The sequence below is a fragment of the Vicia villosa genome, linkage group LG5 (assembly GCF_029867415.1).
Source record: "Vicia villosa cultivar HV-30 ecotype Madison, WI linkage group LG5, Vvil1.0, whole genome shotgun sequence".
Lineage (NCBI taxonomy): Eukaryota > Viridiplantae > Streptophyta > Magnoliopsida > Fabales > Fabaceae > Vicia > Vicia villosa.
In genome coordinates, this window is record NC_081184.1 from 134,023,507 (window position 1) to 134,044,616 (window position 21,110).

The 21,110-nt window shown below is 29.8% G+C and overlaps 1 protein-coding gene across 1 annotated transcript in view; it reads left to right on the plus strand.

Moving 5' to 3' along the window:
- LOC131605492 (PKS-NRPS hybrid synthetase cheA-like) overlaps nucleotides 1-21,102 on the plus strand; it is a 26,158-nt gene extending 5,056 nt beyond the window's left edge. Inside the window, exons 3-4 of the mRNA XM_058877840.1 lie at nucleotides 19,359-20,312; nucleotides 20,391-21,102. Coding sequence (XP_058733823.1) covers nucleotides 19,359-20,312; nucleotides 20,391-21,102 — 1,666 coding nt within the window. The remainder of the gene's footprint in view (nucleotides 1-19,358; nucleotides 20,313-20,390) is intronic.
- Nucleotides 21,103-21,110: the final 8 nt, after the last annotated feature.

Sequence of the window (21,110 nt, forward strand, 5' to 3'; positions counted from 1 at the left end):
TTTTTATACTTTGGTGAATGGTTTGAAATTTGTTTTTATGACGGCTATATGTTTGTAATTTTTACAGTGTCAAAAATAAAGATTAGTTGATCCTTTTGATAATACGGGATCAATTAATGTATTTTTAATTTTAATGGTTTAGTTTATGTGTTTTGTTTTTATGGATTTTGATGAATAAGCGTGTTTTTTGAATCTTGTTTTTTTTTTATGTTTAGGGTATTTTGATGTTTAAGGTACAAGGTTTGGATGAAGAATCTTTGAAAGTGTTTGAGTTGTGAACTTTTTAGGTTTTTTTACATAAGTAAAAGCCAATGAAGTTAAAGTAGGGTATGTCAAGTTAATTGAAATTTGAAAATGTTATTTTCACCGTTAAAACATGAATAAATTAGTGTATCTTTGATGCCCAAGGACAACTCTCTATCTAATTTTAGCATTTTGAAAATGGAACATAAGAACTCTGTCTAAATGCTGCAAAACCATGACTTGCTGATAGAACGATACACCTTATCTACAACAAATTTATAACTAATTCAAACACTCATTAAAAGTTATGCTCATTACTTATTTTTGTCATTTGAATTAAGATAAAACATATTATAAATATTTGGTTAAGTTATATTTTTGACGAGTTGGAAAAAATAACTTGATTTTAGTTCATAACTACCTTATATGCTCATTGAAAGTTATACTCACTGTTTATTTTCTCTTATAACAAAGTTCATGGACCTGCAAACTTAAATAGCTTGAAAGGCTCAAGAGCCACAACACAATCATGTAAATGTTAGATACTTTGATTTGAAGTTGTAAGTTGATTTCATTGCATTGCAAATAGGATGTTAAAGTCATATTCTTCTAGCTTTACTAGCTTAATTTAGATTAATTGTTTGACAGCTTAATTATATGATTAAAACCGTAGGTGGTGAATGTTTGTAACAATACCTGATTTTTAAGTGAACATAGATACACTGCACTGAAAATCCTTGAACATAAATGATTACATTATCAGACAATAAATGGTGCGAAAATGATTCATTGCTACCTCTCCCTGTTATGTTTGTTTCATGTTGCAGTAAGATGGAGTATGCAATATCATAATTGTTTGAATTAATAATCTACATAGTCAAATATTATTATATTAACTATTTAAAATCTAATTTTAACAACTTAAAAGGTGAATGTCTATGATAGTGCAACTCAGGCAAGTAGGCAAGTATGATAAAGTCAAGTGTAACTAATCTTTTATGTATGGCTTTATTTTGGTTTATGTATGTTAATCTTTTTTAATTTGTCTTATATATTAGATTGATTTAGGCATATTATAGATTATTGTATTATCACGTATAAAATAGTCATCTTTTTTTATCATATGTTATTAGATATAGAACTAGGGGTGGCAAAACGGGCTGCCCGCCCCGCCCGCCGCCCGCCCCGCTTTATGCCCGCCAAAAAACGAGCGGGGCGGGCATGCCCGCCAAGTAAAATGGGCATCAAAATCATGTCCGCCCCGCCAAGATGGCGGGTTGGCGGGCGGCGGGCTTACCCACCTATTTTTATTTATATTTTTTTAATAGATTAATATATTTTTTTTTTACCTTTTAATTAAACTTTTCACTTATTTTTTAAAACAATTTTTTATAGAAGTAATTTTTCAACAAATTTACTCTAAAAAATATTACATATATTTATAAATAAATGTATAAAATAAACCATCAAGAATTGCAATTAATAGAATTAACTAAAAAAATAGTGAGTTTTGGAGGAGGAGCGGGTTTTGGCGAGCGGCGGGCTTTGGCGGGGCGGGTATAGCGGGCGGCGGGTTTTGGCGGGGCGGGCTTTGGCGAGCGGCGAGCCTAGAATCCCAACTCAACCCGCCAAATTTTGGCGGGTGCGCGGGCGGCCCAGCGGGCCCCGGCCCGTTTTGCCACCCCTATATAGAACAATGTTTTTATATATAGATTACGGGTCTTCAATGAAGTTTACGTCTTTCTTGAAAATTTTTTTTTTTTTTAAATACCAGATTAAAGTAATTATTTTTTATTCATATTTTTTTAAAGGAAACTTCATGTTACAGAAGGTTATTTAGACATAATTTAATTTTTGTGTTTTTGATTTTGTTCCTAATTTTTTAATACAATTAAATATTAATTATTTTCATTTTTATCTATAAAGTGTTAATTACTTTTAATATACATTTTTTTTATTAAAAAATATATATCTGAAAATAAATGTACCTTCCATACCAGAATTCGTGCGAACACACGAGTTTGTTACTAATTTCCAATTAAAAAACAATCCATTAAACCCATTAACTACACCAATAATCCAATCCAATAAGCCCATTAGCTACACCAATAAACCAATCCAATAAGTCTATTGAAAATAATTTTAAATAAAAATTAATAAGAACGCCATGTCTCCAAAATTGGAAGAGGGCATGAAAATTTTAAGTGAGATATGGACAAAAACGTTAATTTTAAAATGAGAAACTAAAACTTAAAAAACATAAAAATAAAAAGAACAAACATGTATTTAAGTCTTTAAAATAAATTGATAGTATTTATAAAAACTTTTCATATTTAAAATTTATTAATTTTAAAATAAATTGATAATATTATTAAAAAGTAATAAATATAGAAAATTTCTCACCTCACCCATAGACATTCGGCGCACCACCGAATTGACAAAATTGTCTTCGGGCTTCCGTAGATGCATCTCCGAAAGCACCTCTTTTTAAAAAAAATGATTTTTTTTTCTGTAGATCCATCTACGGAACCCCTTAAAACATAGTGAAACGTGAAATTTTCCCAATTAATTGAGAAAATCAGAATGTTCCGTACATACATCTACAAAGATTTTATGAACTTTCATTATGTTTTAACGATGACGTAGGTGTCATTAAACTTAATTAATTTAGGATTTTCTCAATTAATTGGGAAAATCTTCAATTAAATTATAAATTAATTGAGAAAATCCTAAATTTTTAATTAATTGAGAAAAATCTTCGGTAGTTACATTTACGGTTCCGTAGTTACGTCTATGAGCGTTCCGTAGATGCATCTATGGAACTTGAGATTTTCCCAAGATTCACTGTGTTTTATGCGTTTCTAAGCTTTCGTAAGTGCATCTACGAAAATTGAGGGCGAAAATAAAATTTCGTGTGGTGTTTAAGAGACTCGGTTGAGAAATTTTCTTAATATATTTAAGTTTTTATAGTAGCTTTTTATATTTAAGAATATGCAAATGATTCAAAGAATTTTATAAAAAAAATGAGAGATTACAATGCGTAGTATTTGTGATGTTTGAAAGGATGGTGGAATGAATTTGGACGCACGCGTGGGAGGGAGAGACAGTTGCGGTCCAGAAGCAGGAGCATGAAGGACGCCGGAGTGTGACCCTGTTGTTTCTGGTCAACCCGACAATGTTTTGTAGCTACAGCTTCTTCCAAAACACACTGCTCCCTTCTTACCACGTGTATCCAGCTGTTTTCTATTTGCACCCTCTCTTTTTTATATGGAATTTACAACTTTCTTTTCTTATTTCTTTATTGTATTTTAGTTCTACTAGTAGAAATTGTAAAAAAAACAAGAAATTAATAGAAATATTTTAAAATACTACTATTTCCGATCCTATTTATAAAAAAAATACATTTTTTAAATATATTGAATAATTAGAATAACTAATATATCGGATAATATATTATTTAAATACATTAATTATTAAATATATTTAAATAATAAACCCTTTCTTATAAATAGGATTAGTGGGAGTATAAGTTAATAATTATTTATGGCAAATAATGTAGAAACTAGGATAAAGCTGAAAAAGTAACAAATATTTCAATCTCTTATCTTTCTTGGAACTTTCGTTGATTTAGTTGTTGAACTTTTTTTCTTCCATATTTTATTTAATAAATTGATTAACTATTATTGTTGAACTTTCTTTTCTCATATTTTGTATATAATCTTTGATCATAAACGTAGGTTTCACATGTGTTATAATCCTACAACGTTATGTATATGGACAAAGATATTATAGTTCTCTTACTTTTCTTATTAGACCACTTAATTGTCGAAAACTCGTGTTGGTAGATGAATACACTCAATATTCTAAAATTTTAATATAGACATCTAAGCAAATAGCCAAACTCGTTGATTATTTTAACAAATTTAGAGAGGCTTTCCGACCATTCGAAAGTGTTTGTGGTTGCCTTAGTAATTCAAGAGATAAATTTATATCCTTACTGACACATACCACTCAACACAGACATGACAAGCTTTCACACTTCCTCTCTTTCACAACTCTAAGGATCCAAGATCTATTGTTTGATACAACAATGATTCAACGCTTAATCCAGGACTTAACTTCTCTAATCTAGTGAGACTTGATAAGACTTCATGGTAGTTACCATCATTAGGTGTTGTCCTTTAGAGATAGACTTTGACATCTTGATCTACAAGCACAACAACTTGATCATCACTTCAAATGAAGACTTCACCTCATAGTGTTGTCATCATTAAAACCATAAAGGTCAAGTGATTGACACAATCATTATACCTCCAAACACATAGATCCACACCAAAAACCCTATAGGTTAACCTGACACCTCCACATAATTCATTAATGCCAAAAATACCTCTCTCATCATTTACCTCTTTAAAATCTTACAATTTTTGCCAAAAAATTGCTCTATATAAACTAGTAAAAAGTGAAAATTTCGGTAGTATTAATTAAAAATCAGGTAGATTTATTACTAACCAAAAGAAAAAATGACAAAAAATTTTTGTTTTAAAAAAATTTCGGTGTGTAGATTTGTCTTGCCGAAAATTAAAAAAATCTGGCATATTGGATTTTCCCCATCACCCTTAAAATTCAGATAGTTATATTAGATGCTCTCCTTGAATGCGTATGAGATGGATGGTTCTCCTACATATTTTGTACAGTTCTTCACCACTGACTTGATATATTTTAGATGAAATTTTGAAATTTTTAATTGAGTTGTGGAATCTATGAGTAATTTATTATATGTTTTAATTGACATATACTTCCTTATCGAGTCTGAGTGTTATCATGGACACAATCTATTAGGAGACAATATGATATTATTATTGTTACCATTCCATTTGATAAAACAAATGGGCAAAGAGACAAGATTAACAAAATGATTCTTGGTTGTGAGAATGGAGGAAATTACAAAAATTAGAAAAAATTGGAAGTCACTTGTAGTAATAGAGTTACATTACCCTTTAAGTTGAGATATGTGCCACGTGGTTATGTTTGGAACATAACCGTGAAATGTAGTATTCACAACCAAGATTTAGCTGAAGATTTAGAGGGTCATGACATATTAGGTAGTCTATAACCCGATGAAAGATAGTTTGTGAACGACATGACAAAATACCACATAAGGCCATAATTTATAGAGGCTGCATTGAAAGATAGGGATGTTGATAATTTGACAATATTGCAACACGTGTATAAGGAAATATCGACATACCAGTCTACTACTAGAGATCCATACACATGAATGCAAAATTTATTAATCTTAATTCACGATGAGAAGTACATGTGTTGGGCCATAAATAGGGAGAAATCTGATGTTATTTCTCATATATTTTGGACACGTACTGATTATATGAAATTGTTGAATATGTTTTATTTGGTCTTGATCTTTGAACATACGTATAAAACCAACAAGTGTCATATCCCACTACTTGAGATTGTAGGTGTCGTCAACCAAAGGAAGCAAAGTTCACATGGGCGCTAGAGAAGTTTAAGGAGTTATTCACATCAGAGAAGTTGCTTTCCAAGGTCATGGTGAGAAATCAGGAACTTGCTTTGATAAATTCGATTGAAATTGTTTTTCCATCATCATTCCATTTAATTACTAGTCTTTAGGTTGAGCAGAATTAATGGTCAAGATGTGGAGTAAGTCTTAATAACTTACTCTTAGAATAAGAATATCCCTCCTCCTATATATATATATATATATATATATATATATATATATATATATATATATATATATATATATATATATATATATATATATATATATATATATATATGTATGTATGTATGTATGTATAATATCAAATCTATGATTTATTAGTATTTTTATAATATTGATAAAAATATAATTTGTAATTTGGATATCCAAAAATAGATCCAAATTAAACCACATTAAATTGGATAGGATTGTATTGGATTTTTTAACATATCATCCAAAACTGAACCGAATCGCGAATAAATTTATCTTTGGATCCGATGAGTTTTTGTCTTAAAACTGATCCAAACCGAACCGCGAACACCCCTAAATTACTACATTATCTGGCTCATCATCTTGATGTCTGAACCAATAAACTCTACCTGCTCTATGTTCAAGAGTATGTGGTCCACAAGTAGGGGTGGCAAAACGGGCCGCCCGCTCCGCCTTAAGCCCGCCAAAAAACGAGCGGGGCAGGCATGCCCGTCAAGTGAAATGGGCATAAAAATCATGCCCTTCCCGCCAAGATGGCGGGTTGGCGGGCGGCGGGCTTGCTCGCCTATTTTAATTTATATATTTTTTTTAATAGATTAATAGGTTGTTTTTACCTTTTAATTAAAATTTTCACTTATTTTTTAAAACAATTTTTTATAAAAGCAACATCTTAACAAATTTTACTTAAAAAAATTACATATATTTAAAAATAAATATATAAAATAAACCATCAAGAATTGAAATTACTATAATTAACTAAAAAAGAGGAAATTTTGGAGGAGGGGCGGGCATTGGCGGGCGGCGAGCATTGACGAGGCGGGCTATGGCGGGCGACGAGTTTTGGCGGGGCGGGCTTTGGTGAGCGAAGGGCCTAAAATCCCAACCCAACCCGCCATTTATTGGCGGGTGCGCGGGCCGGCTCGGCGAGCCACGACCCGTTTTGCCACCCTATCCACAAGAGTGCTTGATCCTCACGTGGTGAGAATTAGTAGAAACTATTGAACAAGTGACTTCAAGCATAAGAAGGGGAAAATTGTGGTGTTCACAATTAATTTTATGTTTTTCTTAATTAAGATCGTGTTAGTAGTTTCTTAAGAGTGAATAGTTGCAAAAATAAAAAATAGTAAAAATAAGAGTGAATGGCAAAAATTAAAAGGATAGGGTTATAGAGACTGCACCAGAGATTTTTAGAAGTTTGACTTAACGTTGGCCTAGTCCTGTTTCCAATAGGTCTTCTTAAGAATTTGACTATAAACTTTGAGCCTTTGAAGGTTATGCTCAAGAATCTTTATACAATCTGCTCTTGAGATTTTTACAAGCTTATCCCCAAACAAAGACAACTTTTACCATAGTCTAAGCTAACGAACCTTCTTCGAAATTTTCAAGCTGACCTCAAAACTTTTTTTGGCAAAGCACAATAAACCAAAACAAATATTTTATGAATGGTTTATCTCAATAACCAAACTCAGTCTTCTGAAGAGAATCAAACTCTCAAGAACTAAACAAACAACACAACCACTAACAAAATTTTCATCATAAGCAAAGTTTTACTCAAAAGCACTATGACAAATTTAAGTGGAATAAGAATGTTTCTGGAGAGAGAAAGAGAGAAAATGGAGAGATAAATTTAAAAGGAATTGTAAAGCTTTAGAAAGTGTCGTGAAATGAAGAGAGGCGAGCCTCCTTTATATAGGAGTTGGAAAATTCTGAAAAGAAAATAATCTATGGGCATAATTGATGTGTCAATCAATTGGCATAATGCTCTAATCGATTGACAAGTCCTTTTTAATCGATTACTCTACTAAAAAAGGAACTATTAGATATAGAGTCATTGCAAGTCATTAAGTTGTTGTCCTAATCATTTGGTTAATGGTTTAGCCCTCACTCTTCTGTTGATGAAGCATGAGATGTTTCTCTGATTAGATCACCATCATCAAGGAGTTGAAAGCTATTTCCCGCTGAATTTAAGCATCATTGTCGTCATCAAAACTTCATATGGATCTTCCGTGGGATTTGCATCTTGATGCATGCAAGCACAAAGATTCACAGGCACCACTCTACCCGCCCTAATATGCAAATGATTATCTCCATCATCTCAATTGTCTCCACCTAAACTTTCTGCAACAAGTCTTTAGCTCAATTTAGATATCACTTTATCATCTTTTCCTTGCTAAACACAAAAACATAGATAAAAAAAATCAATATTGACCTATTGAAATTTTGAAAAATCTGATGACACCTTCACATATACCGCATTTTTTAAAAATCGATATCAAAATTTTAATTCTTGCTGATAATTTCGAAAAAAAATTGTTGAGCATTATGCATTTTTACCGACAACTTAGAAAAATCCGATATGCACTGTGCATTTTTATCGACAATTTAGAAAAAATTGATAAAAACTCATAGAATTGATGTCAAACTTTTATAAAAATACAATAAAAATGAATCTAAATATTTTGTATGTATCGGATATTCCTAAAATTGTGTATTTCTGGTAAAACTTAATACCAACTATGTTAACAATTCATAAAAAAATGTATCATTTATACAAAAAAAAAAATCTGGTATTAAGGTAAAGAGTAATGTTATGTTTACACTCTCTACACCCAATACTTTTTACACCGTATACATGCATCTCTTTTAGTGCTGCACAGTTGCTAAGACAAAAAAAACTATTTTAAAATTGATGAGTACAGTATATACTAATTGTCCAAATATATGATGTAAGTGTACAATTCAGTGTACAAATAGCATTTCTCTAAGGTAAAATATGCAGTTAAAACTGATAAGTCTAAAAGATACAAGTTATTTAACCGTAAAAATCAAATATTTTCCATCAAATTACTTGGGCAAAATGTTATTTTTTCTAAAATTTTGAAATATGTGATTTTGTTTGTGGAAAATTGTGTTTTAGGATTTAGACATTGGTTAATTTGTTGAATTTGTGGAGAGTAAGATGAGGAAGAATCCTCTCTTGCTAAATGCACTTCTGTCATCTTGTTGTCTTTGATCTAATGGTTTTTAAAGTTTTGAGATAGTATAATAAAAATAAAAATGTTGTTTTTAAGAAAAATGAATGGTGGAGATTGTAGTTGAACCAAAGCATGAGAGAAATGATTGAAGAAAATTCAAATCCGTGTCAGATTCACCTATAAGAGTGTCTAGTAAATTCTCTAAATTTGAATCGACGATTAAACCTCTTGCCTGTCCGAAACACATTGGAAGAGAACACTTTCCATACTTATTAGAAACTTAAATAAAATATTTCATATATTACCTAAATCAATTTTAATATAAACCAATTTAAAGAAATTAAACTCAACCGAGCCCGTTTGTTTTGGCTTTTTTTAAAAATGATTTTTATAGTGTTACCAAATTTTGTGAAAATATTTTTTACAAAGAAACTTTTTATAAAAGTTTCAAATGAAAATTTTGTTTGAATAGTTATTCTTAAAATGTGATTTTAGGTATTTCATCTATTTGTGGAAAAAAAATTGGATATCAAAATTTCAAAAAATCACTTAATTTTGAAGTTATTTCAAATAGATTTTCATAAAAATCATTTTTGAAATACAACTTTTTGAAAAAATTATGATTTTGACTAAGTTTTGGTCTTCAATTGTGTACGTTTATGTTATAGGATGTCAAATTAAGTGTTTCATTTTAGAAAAAACGAATATAAAAAAACTTGTAATATTTTTAAAAACGATTTTAGAAAATCTATTTTCAAAAATACAAAGAAAAAATTTATTTTTTTAAAGCTGAAACAAACTGGTCCAAACTTAGCGTAAATAGAAAAGATTTTAGGTACAAAGAGCAATAACTAGCCTAAATCGAACTTTGAGTTTATCTAAACCTGCATTTTTACCATTAGACCAAACAATCTGAGAATTCTTTTTTGAGAGTAATATGCTGCAAATAATTGTTGACTATAGAAATGTTAATTTAATTGGGATATTTGAATCTATGTCACACTCTGCTTTAAAATGGCACTTTGTGATTTGTCCTTGTAAATGTCCCACCCACGAGTGTAGAACCTTATCAAAGTCTAGTTGGTCTTGTGATTCCCCCTAAGAATTCGAATTTTTCTTCTAGATTCATCTAATCCAAATCTTTTATAGGTCAAATAATCTAATCTAATCTAGTCTTTTGATTAATAATTGAACCTAATTTTCACCCTCTTAAATCAAGTGCTCAGCACGTGTTCACTTCTACTATAGACCCATATATCCATTATTACACCAATTTATAATGTTGAGTTAAGATTATCTCTATTTAATTTTTTTCATTTGAAAAACAAAATAATATACCACATCTATTTTAAGATGTTTCGTCTAAAATTTTTGTGTACACGAATTAAAGAATACAAAAATATTATCATAAAATGTTACTTCTTCTATTTTATAACAAATAAGAATTTTTCTTTACCCACCTCCCTATGGGGGAAATCCCCAGCGAAATCCCAAAACTGCCCCTGCTTCGGAGATGCATCTCCGAAGTTGTTTTTTTTTGTTTTTTTTTTTAGTTCGGAAATGAATCTCCGAAAACATCAAAAATTTGATGTTTTCGGAGATTCATTTCCGAACTAAAAAAAATTCAAAATCCGTGCATATTTTCGGAAGTTCATTTCCGAAACTGTTGCTGCATATACAAATTTCCCTCCTTCACTTTTTCATCATTTTTCTCCAAAAACTTATCAAAACCCTCTCTAAACCCTATCAATCTCCATCAATTTTTCGCCCTAAAAGCAAGTTTCAAACCGTTGATCACGTTAAAGGGGGCATAGAAAGCTACAATTTCAGGTAAACATCTCTCATTTCATCCCCTATTTCACTACATTGATTCAACAAATTTATGCTAAAAACTGATATGTTTTATGTCTATTTTGAATTCCTTTGGTATTGTTTACACAAAACACTAAGCAATCAACAAAATGCAAAATTTAAGTCTGTTTTCTGCATAATTCGGAAATGAACTTCCGAAATATACATGTCTGGAGCCTATTTTCGGAAGTTCATTTCCGAAATGTCCCCTGAGGCAGGATAAGGTTTGTTGGGCCATCAATGCTCCAACAAGTCTATAAATACCACACACTCTTCTCCATCCTCTTCACACCACAAAATGACACAAACCTACCCTCACCTAGCATTCGTCTACTTTGAAACCGGCTACCCGATGCCGTTCCAATTTCGCTTCTCGCGCGACACGCCGTTTGCGGAATTGATACCGTCGCTCAACACGCTTTTGCGCTATCCCGAGAATCGAAAGGTTGTCAAGCTCGAGTACCGCTCTCCATCGCTTAACGACGAGGGAGACATTAAGTTCACACCTTTTGAGATCAAGAACGACGAAGACTTAGCGGTTATGTGGACAACGTTCGACCGATTTTCTTCGAAAGGCCCGATCGAGTTGGACGCCAAACTTCAAAGATCGGCGGACGACGTTATCAAAATGTTGACTCATCCCCACCTACCCGTGTTCAACAATATGTAACTTTGATTTTCAGTAATATTATCGTTGTAATCTTCACCCGATTAAATAAAGCGAATCGTTGTTATTTTTTATTTTGCTTCTGTCCAGACATAACTTCGAAAGTGCATTTCCGAATTCCATCATGGGGGGTGCGCTCGGAGATGATCTTCCGAAACACCACATTTTCTGAAAATTTAACTTTATTTCGGAGATGCATCTCCGAAATCAATTTTTTATATTAAAAAAAAACACTTTTTCGGAAGTTCATTTTCGAAAACACCTTTTTTGCAAAAAAAAGTACCGTTTCAGAAATGAACTTCCGAAACAAGGGGTAGTGTGGTAAATTCACTAGGGGTTGGCAAGAAGGTTAGGAGGTGGCTAAAGAAATTCTCGGGAATAATTCATTTGGAAGAAAATATTATCTAAACATGAATGTCTCATTTATTTTTTAATATATTTTTTCAATTCTACCATTTAACTAATAAATATTTTATTATTTTTAATATATGATTTGGGATAATATAGTAAAATTATTATTATATCTTTTATTTTTATATATAATTTTTTAATATGTATGAAATGATCAATTGAGTAACTCATTATGGGACATACTAGTACACTTTTACTAAATTAATCCTTATTATTGTGTTAAATTTAATGTACAAAATAATAATTAAATAATTTTTAAAAAACACGTATTTGCTAAAGCAACCGTCGATTTTTAAAATATTATTCCATCCGTTTCACTATGACGGTTGTTTTGTTAATATTTGTTTTAAAATAAATATTTTTTTTATTTTTTAATATAAAAATGATTATTATTTTTTTAATTATAATATTTAATTATTACTATATAAACAACTTCAAACACATTAATGAAATTAATTTAGTAAAAGCGTAATAACATCTTATAACAATATTATTACATTCTTGGATTATGAAAGCAATCTTCAAACAAAGAGCCATACTAAATGATACTCAACAAGTGTGGGATACTATGCTACTTAGTAGTAAATTTAAGATGAAAGTTGTATACAAGGTGATGTATAATGATACTATACAAGTTATTTGGAGGAATATATTTCGTCATAATGCTGCTAGACCGAGGGCCCTGATGATTATGTGGCTTGCTTGTCATAGTAGATTGGCTATGGGACAACGCCTCTTCTAGTTTGGTATGGTTGTTGATAACAGGTGTTGTCTGTGTAATCGAGAAGAAGAATCTATTAATCATCTCCTTTTTGTGTGTCCTAAAATAATTTGTATTTGAACCAAGATCCTTGTTTGGATTCAGGTTAGTGACATCCCGCAATATTGGGATGTGGAACTGTTATGGTTGTGCAAGAATACTAATGGCAAAGGATGAAGATCATTCATCCTGAAGCTAGCTGCTGCAGAGACTGTCTATGGCGTGTACAAATTTCGTAACGACGTATGTTTTGGTAATACCGTAGATAAGGCTAAAATTGTGGACAATATTATATATATATATATATGAGGAGGGTTATATTGACTCAAAGAGTAAGTGTTTAACACTTACTCCAAATCATAACCATTGGTTATCATTAATTCAACGGTTTTAATTAAAGTTTTATATAAAAAAATATTTCTAAAAATAAATAGATTAAATGATCAATTAAAACCGTTAGATTAATGAAAATCAATGGTTATGATTTGGAGTAAGTGTTGAACACTTACTCTTGAAGTCAATATAACCCTCCTCTATATATATATATATATATATATATATATATATATATATATATATATATATATATATATATATATATATATATATATATATATATATATATATATATATATATATATATATATATATATATATATATATATATATATATATATATATATGATTGTTTATAGGAACAAGGATAGCAAGAAACGTAGTATACATAATACATATAGCTAGGCTGATGGCGTTTTAAGTTTTATTTTATTCCCTTCCTGTCTTTTGTGATGGCTTGATTCGGACGATCGCCTTATAATCCAGTGTTTTTTGAATTAATTCAATCTTCGTTGATTAAAAAAAATACATTCTTTAATCTATATGCAAATATCTTAAACAATAATATTTTGAAATAAATTGAATATTATAATATTTATTATTATTTTTATCTATTATTACCCGCTATAAGTCTTTTATATTAATTAAGAATGTAATTTATTTTATAGAAAAACTCTATAAAAATGCTCTTCAATAATTATAGGGCAAAACTTAGGTACAATTCTTTAGGTGTGGTTCTTACTATTTTCTAATGAAAATATGACAAGTGTATAATTTTCTCTTAACATGTATGCAATTTTTTTCTATTTTCACTCACTAAATGATATTTAAGTATATTTGTCATATTTTCATTGAAAACTAGTAAGAACTACACCTAAAGATTTGTACCTAAGTTTTGTCCATAATTATATTGGAAAGTAGAATTAAAAGAGTATGGAAAAGAAAAAATAACAAATGAAATAATATCAGAAAAAATTATATTAATGTTATGAATAAATATTATTGTGGATGTCCACGTGTATTCTTATCATTCATCTTCATATTCCCTATTAAGTGGTGTAGTAAGGTTGTGATTTTTCAACTTTCTAATGTCCTATAAATAAGGTTCACTTTGCAATGTAAATAATATTTTTTGAAAAAGATAATAGAATACTACTTTCTCTCTTATTTTCTCTACTTCATCTCTATATTGTTTTTGTTAATTTCATAACAATTAATATTATATTAAAATTATAAAATGATTTATAAGTTAGGACAAAAAATTTCTTTAAAATATCTTATACTCCCTCCGTTTTTTATTATAAGTCGTTTTAGACTTTTCACACAGTTTAAGAAAAATAATAATTGTTGTATGAAAATGAGAATTATGAAAGTTTTTACAAAATTATCCTTCATTAATGACATATGGAAGATAAATTTATATAATTGAAAGGAGAGAGAATAATAAATATTTTAGGAAATAATAGGAAAAGTAGCATTAATTATTCATTGGAATTGTAAAGCGACTTATATTTAAATACAATTTTTTTTCCAAAACGACTTATAATAAAAAACGGAGGGAATAATTTAGTACGTACTAAATAAGTGTTGATTACAAGGGTACCAATCAATTCTTTTGAATGTATGGCCTCATAATAACGTCCATTTTTGTAGCTATGGTCTTTGACTCAAACACCAGACTTTGAGGTTGCTTAAAATTCCAGCATGACATTCCCTTTTTCAAAGGAAACAAAATTTCTCTCATAAAAGGAAAAATGAAATTTTGTTAGTAAAACTCATCGTTATAAAATGAATGATGCCACTTTAGTATAAATTTTTTTAGGCTTTGTTTGCAAGTTTGGAAGGAAAGAGAAGGGAGGACTTTGAAAAATAGGAAGAATTTGATGAAAATAATTGAAAGATTTTGAGTAAGAGGGTTTTAGAGGGTTTAATTTTATTTATAACACCAAAAACCCCATAAAATGAGAAAACTCAAAAATTGTATTGAATGAGGGTTTTAGAGGGCTTACATATCTTTTAGGTTGTTATAGTATTTTGAAAATTAAAAATTTAGTAATGATAACGATTCTTTTATCATTCTCAACAAAATCATTTTATCAACAAATATCAAATATTTTTCTATATTTTTTTAAATTTTCGTTTTCAAAAGTCTTCCCATCCCGTCCCCTCCAAACTCGCAAACAAAGTCTTAAAGTTTTTTATCTAATCAATGTTAAAATTTTAAAAAAATTCAGTATATTTTTTCACATCCAATACTCTTTTGAATGTTGTACACGAATATAAATGATAAACGGTCTATGATTAAATTCATAAATTATAATATCATATTAAAATTTGGTTTAATTTATTTTTATAAAATCGATTTGTAATATGAGAAGTGTTATTTTATTATAAATATTTTCAAACTCTATTTTTAATTTAAGTGGAATTTAGAACTTTGTTAAGAAATGTGGTTGAACTTAACTCAACTCTGTAAAATAGGTTTTTAGCGTGAGGATTACGCATGTGGTCCACCAGATGGTGAAGACCCGATAGCATAAACCTGATAGGTGATGGTCCACCGGAACTTAAACGAAACTCTTGATACCATCTTAAGAAATAGAATTAGACCTAACCCAACTCTACAAAAAGACTTATAAGGTGAAAATTACTCTCACTTGTAAACATTTATTAAAGCTCTATATAATCTGATGTTAGACTCTTAACAAATTTCTTCTATAAGTAAAGACAATATCTCAATTCATCCATTGATACTCTTATGCATTGTGTTGCTTCTGGAGATACACATTAGGAACTTTTTTTTGGTAAAATTAAATTTTTTTAGGAGGTACATCTACATGAGTATTTTAAATTGAAAAAACTTCAACGTAATTCAACATTTCATAGATACACCTTTTAAAAAAAACTCAATTTTAACAAAATATGATACCTAATAAAAGTGAGATAAGAGATTGTCTAAGTAACAACTCCAATTAGTACAAGAAATAACCATCAATCAATAGAGGACAAAATTTCAAGAAAAACAACAGCTGTACTTGAGTAAAAATAGCTTAAAGGCATAAATGCATAGACACGCTATTAAAATTTTAAGCAAGACGAACTTTGCAAAATGACTGAAGCAACATTTGGATATACTGTATGTATTTAAAGTAAGTATCCATTTCCTAAAAAAAATAGGTTTCATTACTATAGTTTTGTGAGTATAATGTTAAATAAATAATAAATATGTATCATATGTCTTAGAAACACGAGTAATATACACACAAAACTATAATAATGAAAAAGAAATGAAGTTTAACACGAGTAATATACACACAAACTATAATAATGAAAAAGAAATGAAATTTAAGAAATAGAGTGGATCCTTACTCCTGTATTCCGTAACTCCACTTCATTATCGGTTGTTTTTTTATTACTACTTCCATTTTTTTTATTATATGTGACTTTGAAAAAATAAATTATATTAAGTTATAAATAATTTTATATTAATAATAAATTATTAATACTATTTTTATATTATATTTTAAATATTTTTTCTTTTTTAATTTTCTCATATGATTAATAAAAACAATTTTATAAAATATTTTTTAATATATATTTTATACTTTTCATACAACAATATTGCATTTATTAATATGAAATATTTAAAAAGTTATCATAAAAAATAGAGATAGTACTAATTTGTCTAAAGTTGTGTCTCAATTACTTTACTATATGCAGTCTCATTGATTTTATATATATATATATATATATATATATATATATATATATATATATATATATATATATATATATATATATATATATATATATATATATATATATATATATATATAGAGAGAGGAGGGATCAAATTACACCCGAAGAGTTACACCACGAGTTACACTCGTTCAATAACTACATCTCGAAATAATATTTTTTAAATTCAACCGTTGGATTGAAACATAATATCATATAGATCATACATATAAAGTTTGAGCTTAATCTATAATGATTTACTATATCATCAAGATATCCAAAGATTAACGTCAAAATGAGCTTTCATATAACGTTAATTTTGATGTTATTCAATGACATAGTAAATCATTATAGATTAAGCTCAAACTTTATAGGAATGATCTATATGATATTATGTTTCAATCCAACGGTTGAATTTAAAAAATATTATTTCGAGATGTAGTTATTGAACGAGTGTAACTCGTGGTGTAACTCTTCGGATGTAATTTGATCTCTCCTCATATATATATATATATATATATATATATATATATATGGCCGGCCCAAACAATTCTTAGGCCCCCGTACCAATTTTAAAATTGAACGAATAAAAATGCTTTTTTTAAATCAAATTTTTTATTTGTTTAAATTTTAATTAATATACTTGATGTTTGATAAAATATCAAAAAATAAGTAAAATTTTAATTATTGTACTTACTTTTTAATAAAAGATAGAGAAATAAGTGGAATATAATTTTGTATCTTACATTCATTCTATTGTTTTTCATATACTCTAGATGTGAAATTATTATTATACACTTTTAGTCTTTCATTTATCTAATGTGAGGTAGCTTTCTATTATAATAATAATTAAACTAAAAGTCAGATTAAAATTTTGTTCATTATAATTCAATTAAACTAGCTTGCTGTTATTATGCAGTTTTTTATTTATCATATATCAATCAAAATGAAATTAAACTTTTTATTGTACAGTGTTCTAAGCATGGTAATAAAATATTGAGTGTATAAAATTCATTTTTTCCTACCCAAATCATGTAATAGTAGTAACTAGTAGTAATAGTATATAGATATATTTGTCCCACATCTACATTGGAAAACATTGAAGAAATAAATGTCAGTATTAATATATAGTGTGAACCAAGTTTTAAACATATAGTATTGTATAAGCACAGTAAAAGTAAATACCATGTAGTCGTTATTTCAAGATTTTTTGCCCACCCCATAAAATATGAGGCCCTGTGCTGTTGCCCATGTTGCACAGCTACAGGGCCGGCCATATATATATATATTAACTTTAGTTGAAAACAACCCACTTAGGCTATGTTTGGGAGTTTGGAGGGGAGGGGAGGGGGAGGCTTCCAAAAACGAAATTTTAAAAAAATATAGGAAAATATTTGACATTTTTTAAAAAACTGATTTTGTTTAGAATGATAAAAGAGTCATTATAATTACTAAATTTTTAATTTTCAGAAAACTATAACAACCTAAAAGATATTTGGAAAATTAATGTAAACCCTTCAAAACCCTCCAAAACCCTCCTTCAATACAATTTTTGAGTTCCCCCATTTTATGGGGTTTTTGGTGTTATGAATAAACCCAAACCCTCCAAAACCCTCCAACCCAAAATCCTTTTATCTTTTTCACCCAATTCTTCCTATTTTCCAAAGCCCTCCCCTTCCTTCCCCTCCAAACTCCCAAACATAGCCTTAAAGTATTTTGAAAATATTCATCTAAAATATTTGAATATGAAAATAATCTATCAAAAAGACCGATTTAATAGTATAGATATTTAAAAATTGATTTATAAATTAATAATTTATATGTTACTTCAAAAATAGAAAAATAAATTAACAAAAAGGTCCTTTCAAAAAATTCTTTTTAAAATTATTAAGAGATAAATTAACAATTTCCATATGTCTATTCAATTGGGCTATTGTTATTTAGCATCGGAAGAGGAAAATTATACCCCGTACCCCTACATTTATCCTAATACCCCTACAATTTTAAAAAAATCTCAATTTTGTCCTTATTAAATTTTTAACTTTTTTTTTTATTTTTTATTTTTACATTTTTACTGTATGTACGGACGAAAAGATGGAGAATTCTGGTGAGTAAAATCCAAAACCGGACAACCCAGGGGTGGATGTTCCGACTCCTTTTTTTTCTTTCAATTTTACTGAACCGGATATCCCAGAATTGGGTGTTCCGATTTGTTACTTTTTACACCGGATATCCCCTATGTGGGTATTCCGGTTCCTTTTTTTTTCAATTTTTTTTCCGTTTTTTTTTTAATTTTTTTTTAAATTTTTTTTAATTATATATTAAACTAAATTAATTTTATATATTTAGGTGTGGATCCTCCTTTGATGAAATGCGATGTAACTCAAACATGTGTGGATACAACTGATGTTTTTGTAACTAGTCAAAAATTTGCTACAAGAGAAGAGACGATAAGTTGGATTAAGGAGGTTGGAATTAGGAATAAAGTGACAGTTATAATAACTCGTTCAGATACCAAAACAGGCAAGAGAGGAAGAAGTGATAAATTAGTATTTGGTTGTGATAGAGGTGGAAAATAAAATAAAAAACAGATAGCGAAACCCAAAGTGCTAGTAAGAGATGTGGTTGTCCTTTCAAAATTAGGTCAACACCATCGAAAGATGGTTATGGATGGAAGATCGATGTAAAATGCGGAGTACACAACCACGGCTTACCTGATAGATTTGAAGGTCATGCTTTCGTAAGTCGACTAAATACAGATGATAAGCAACATATTGTTGATTTGACAAAACGCCATGTTCCACCAAGACACATATTATTGTCATTGCAAGAGCGTGACCCGGAGAATGTCACTCGGATCACGCAAATATACAAACATAAGAGTAAGATACAAAAAGACATAAGGGGTCCCATAACAGAAATGCAACAATTGCTCAAGTTGGTTGAAGAATCGGGTTATGTTTACTGGAGTAGGAAAAAGGATGAGTCAGAAGTTGTGAGAGATATTTTCTGGGCTCATCCAGAATCAGTGAAGCTGTTGAATATGTTTCCTATTGTATTGATTATGGACTGCACATACAAGACAAACAAGTACAGACAACCGTTGTTTGAAATAGTTGGTATGACATCAACTAAATTAACATTTGTTGTTGCATTTGCCTATATGGAATCTGAGCAGACAGAGACTTTTTGTTGGGTATTGGATAAGTTGAAACAGTTGTTTATCAAGCAGGATGATTGTCCTCAGGTAATCTTGACTGATAGAGATCTTGCTTTAATGAAAGCCATTGAAACAGTATTTCCAAAGACAACTAATTTGCTTTGTCGATTTCACATCAACAAAAACGTGAAATCAAAGTGTAAGGAACATGTTGTGGATGATATGCGAGAAAATGTGGAGAAAATGTGGTTTGAACTTACAAGGGTTAGTGATGAGATGGAGTATCATCAAAGGTTGAAACAACTTGAGGATGCATGTGTTGACTCCAAAGGTTTTATTAATTATGTGAATGAAACATGGTTGACACCTCACAGACATCGATTTGTCGAAGCATGGATCAATCAAGTGTTACATTTGGGAAACACCACAACAAATAGGTATGTTTATGTGATTTTATCGACATTGTTTCTTTATATTAATATTACAGATAATTAGTTGTTTTGTTTTATTTAAAGGGTGGAGTCTGCGCATTGGAAACTTAAGCAAATGTTAGAGAATAGCTTAGGTGATTTATGCAAGTGTTGGGAGGCTATGAATGACAATATCAAGATACAAGTGGGCAACATTAGAGCTTCATTTCAGAAGAGTTTTTATGAAGTTGAGCATGCACACACTAGTCCTTTTTATTCAAATTTGCGTGGTTCAGTATCAAGAGCTGCATTGAGGCAGATTGCTGAAGAGTGGTTGAGGATTGACATGGTAGGTACCGATACGCAAAAGTGCGGATGTACTCATAGAAAAGTATTTGGGTTACCATGTGCTTGTGAGTTAGGGAGATATACATTGAGTGGTGATGCTATACCAATTGAGGCTATTCATATTCATTGGAGGAAACTAAGTATGGAAGGAAATCAAGATATAGATGCAGATGATGGATCAGAAATAGACATGAAAAATGCAATCGACGAAATTTGGAAAAGGTGGAAGTCATTAGATGTTGTAGGAAAACGAGCATTAAAAAGCAGAGTGTGTGAGATTGCTTATCCGACTACAACAAAGATGTGTCCACCGCCTGAAAAAATTAAAACCAAAGGAGGGGTTAAGAAGAAAGGGAAGAGACCTATGGGATATGATGTTTATCGTGATCCTTCAGGATATGAGTATGTTGATCAAGCACATCCGAGTTCTCAAAAATCTTCAAAGAGGTTATATTCACAACTATCCTAAACCTCAAA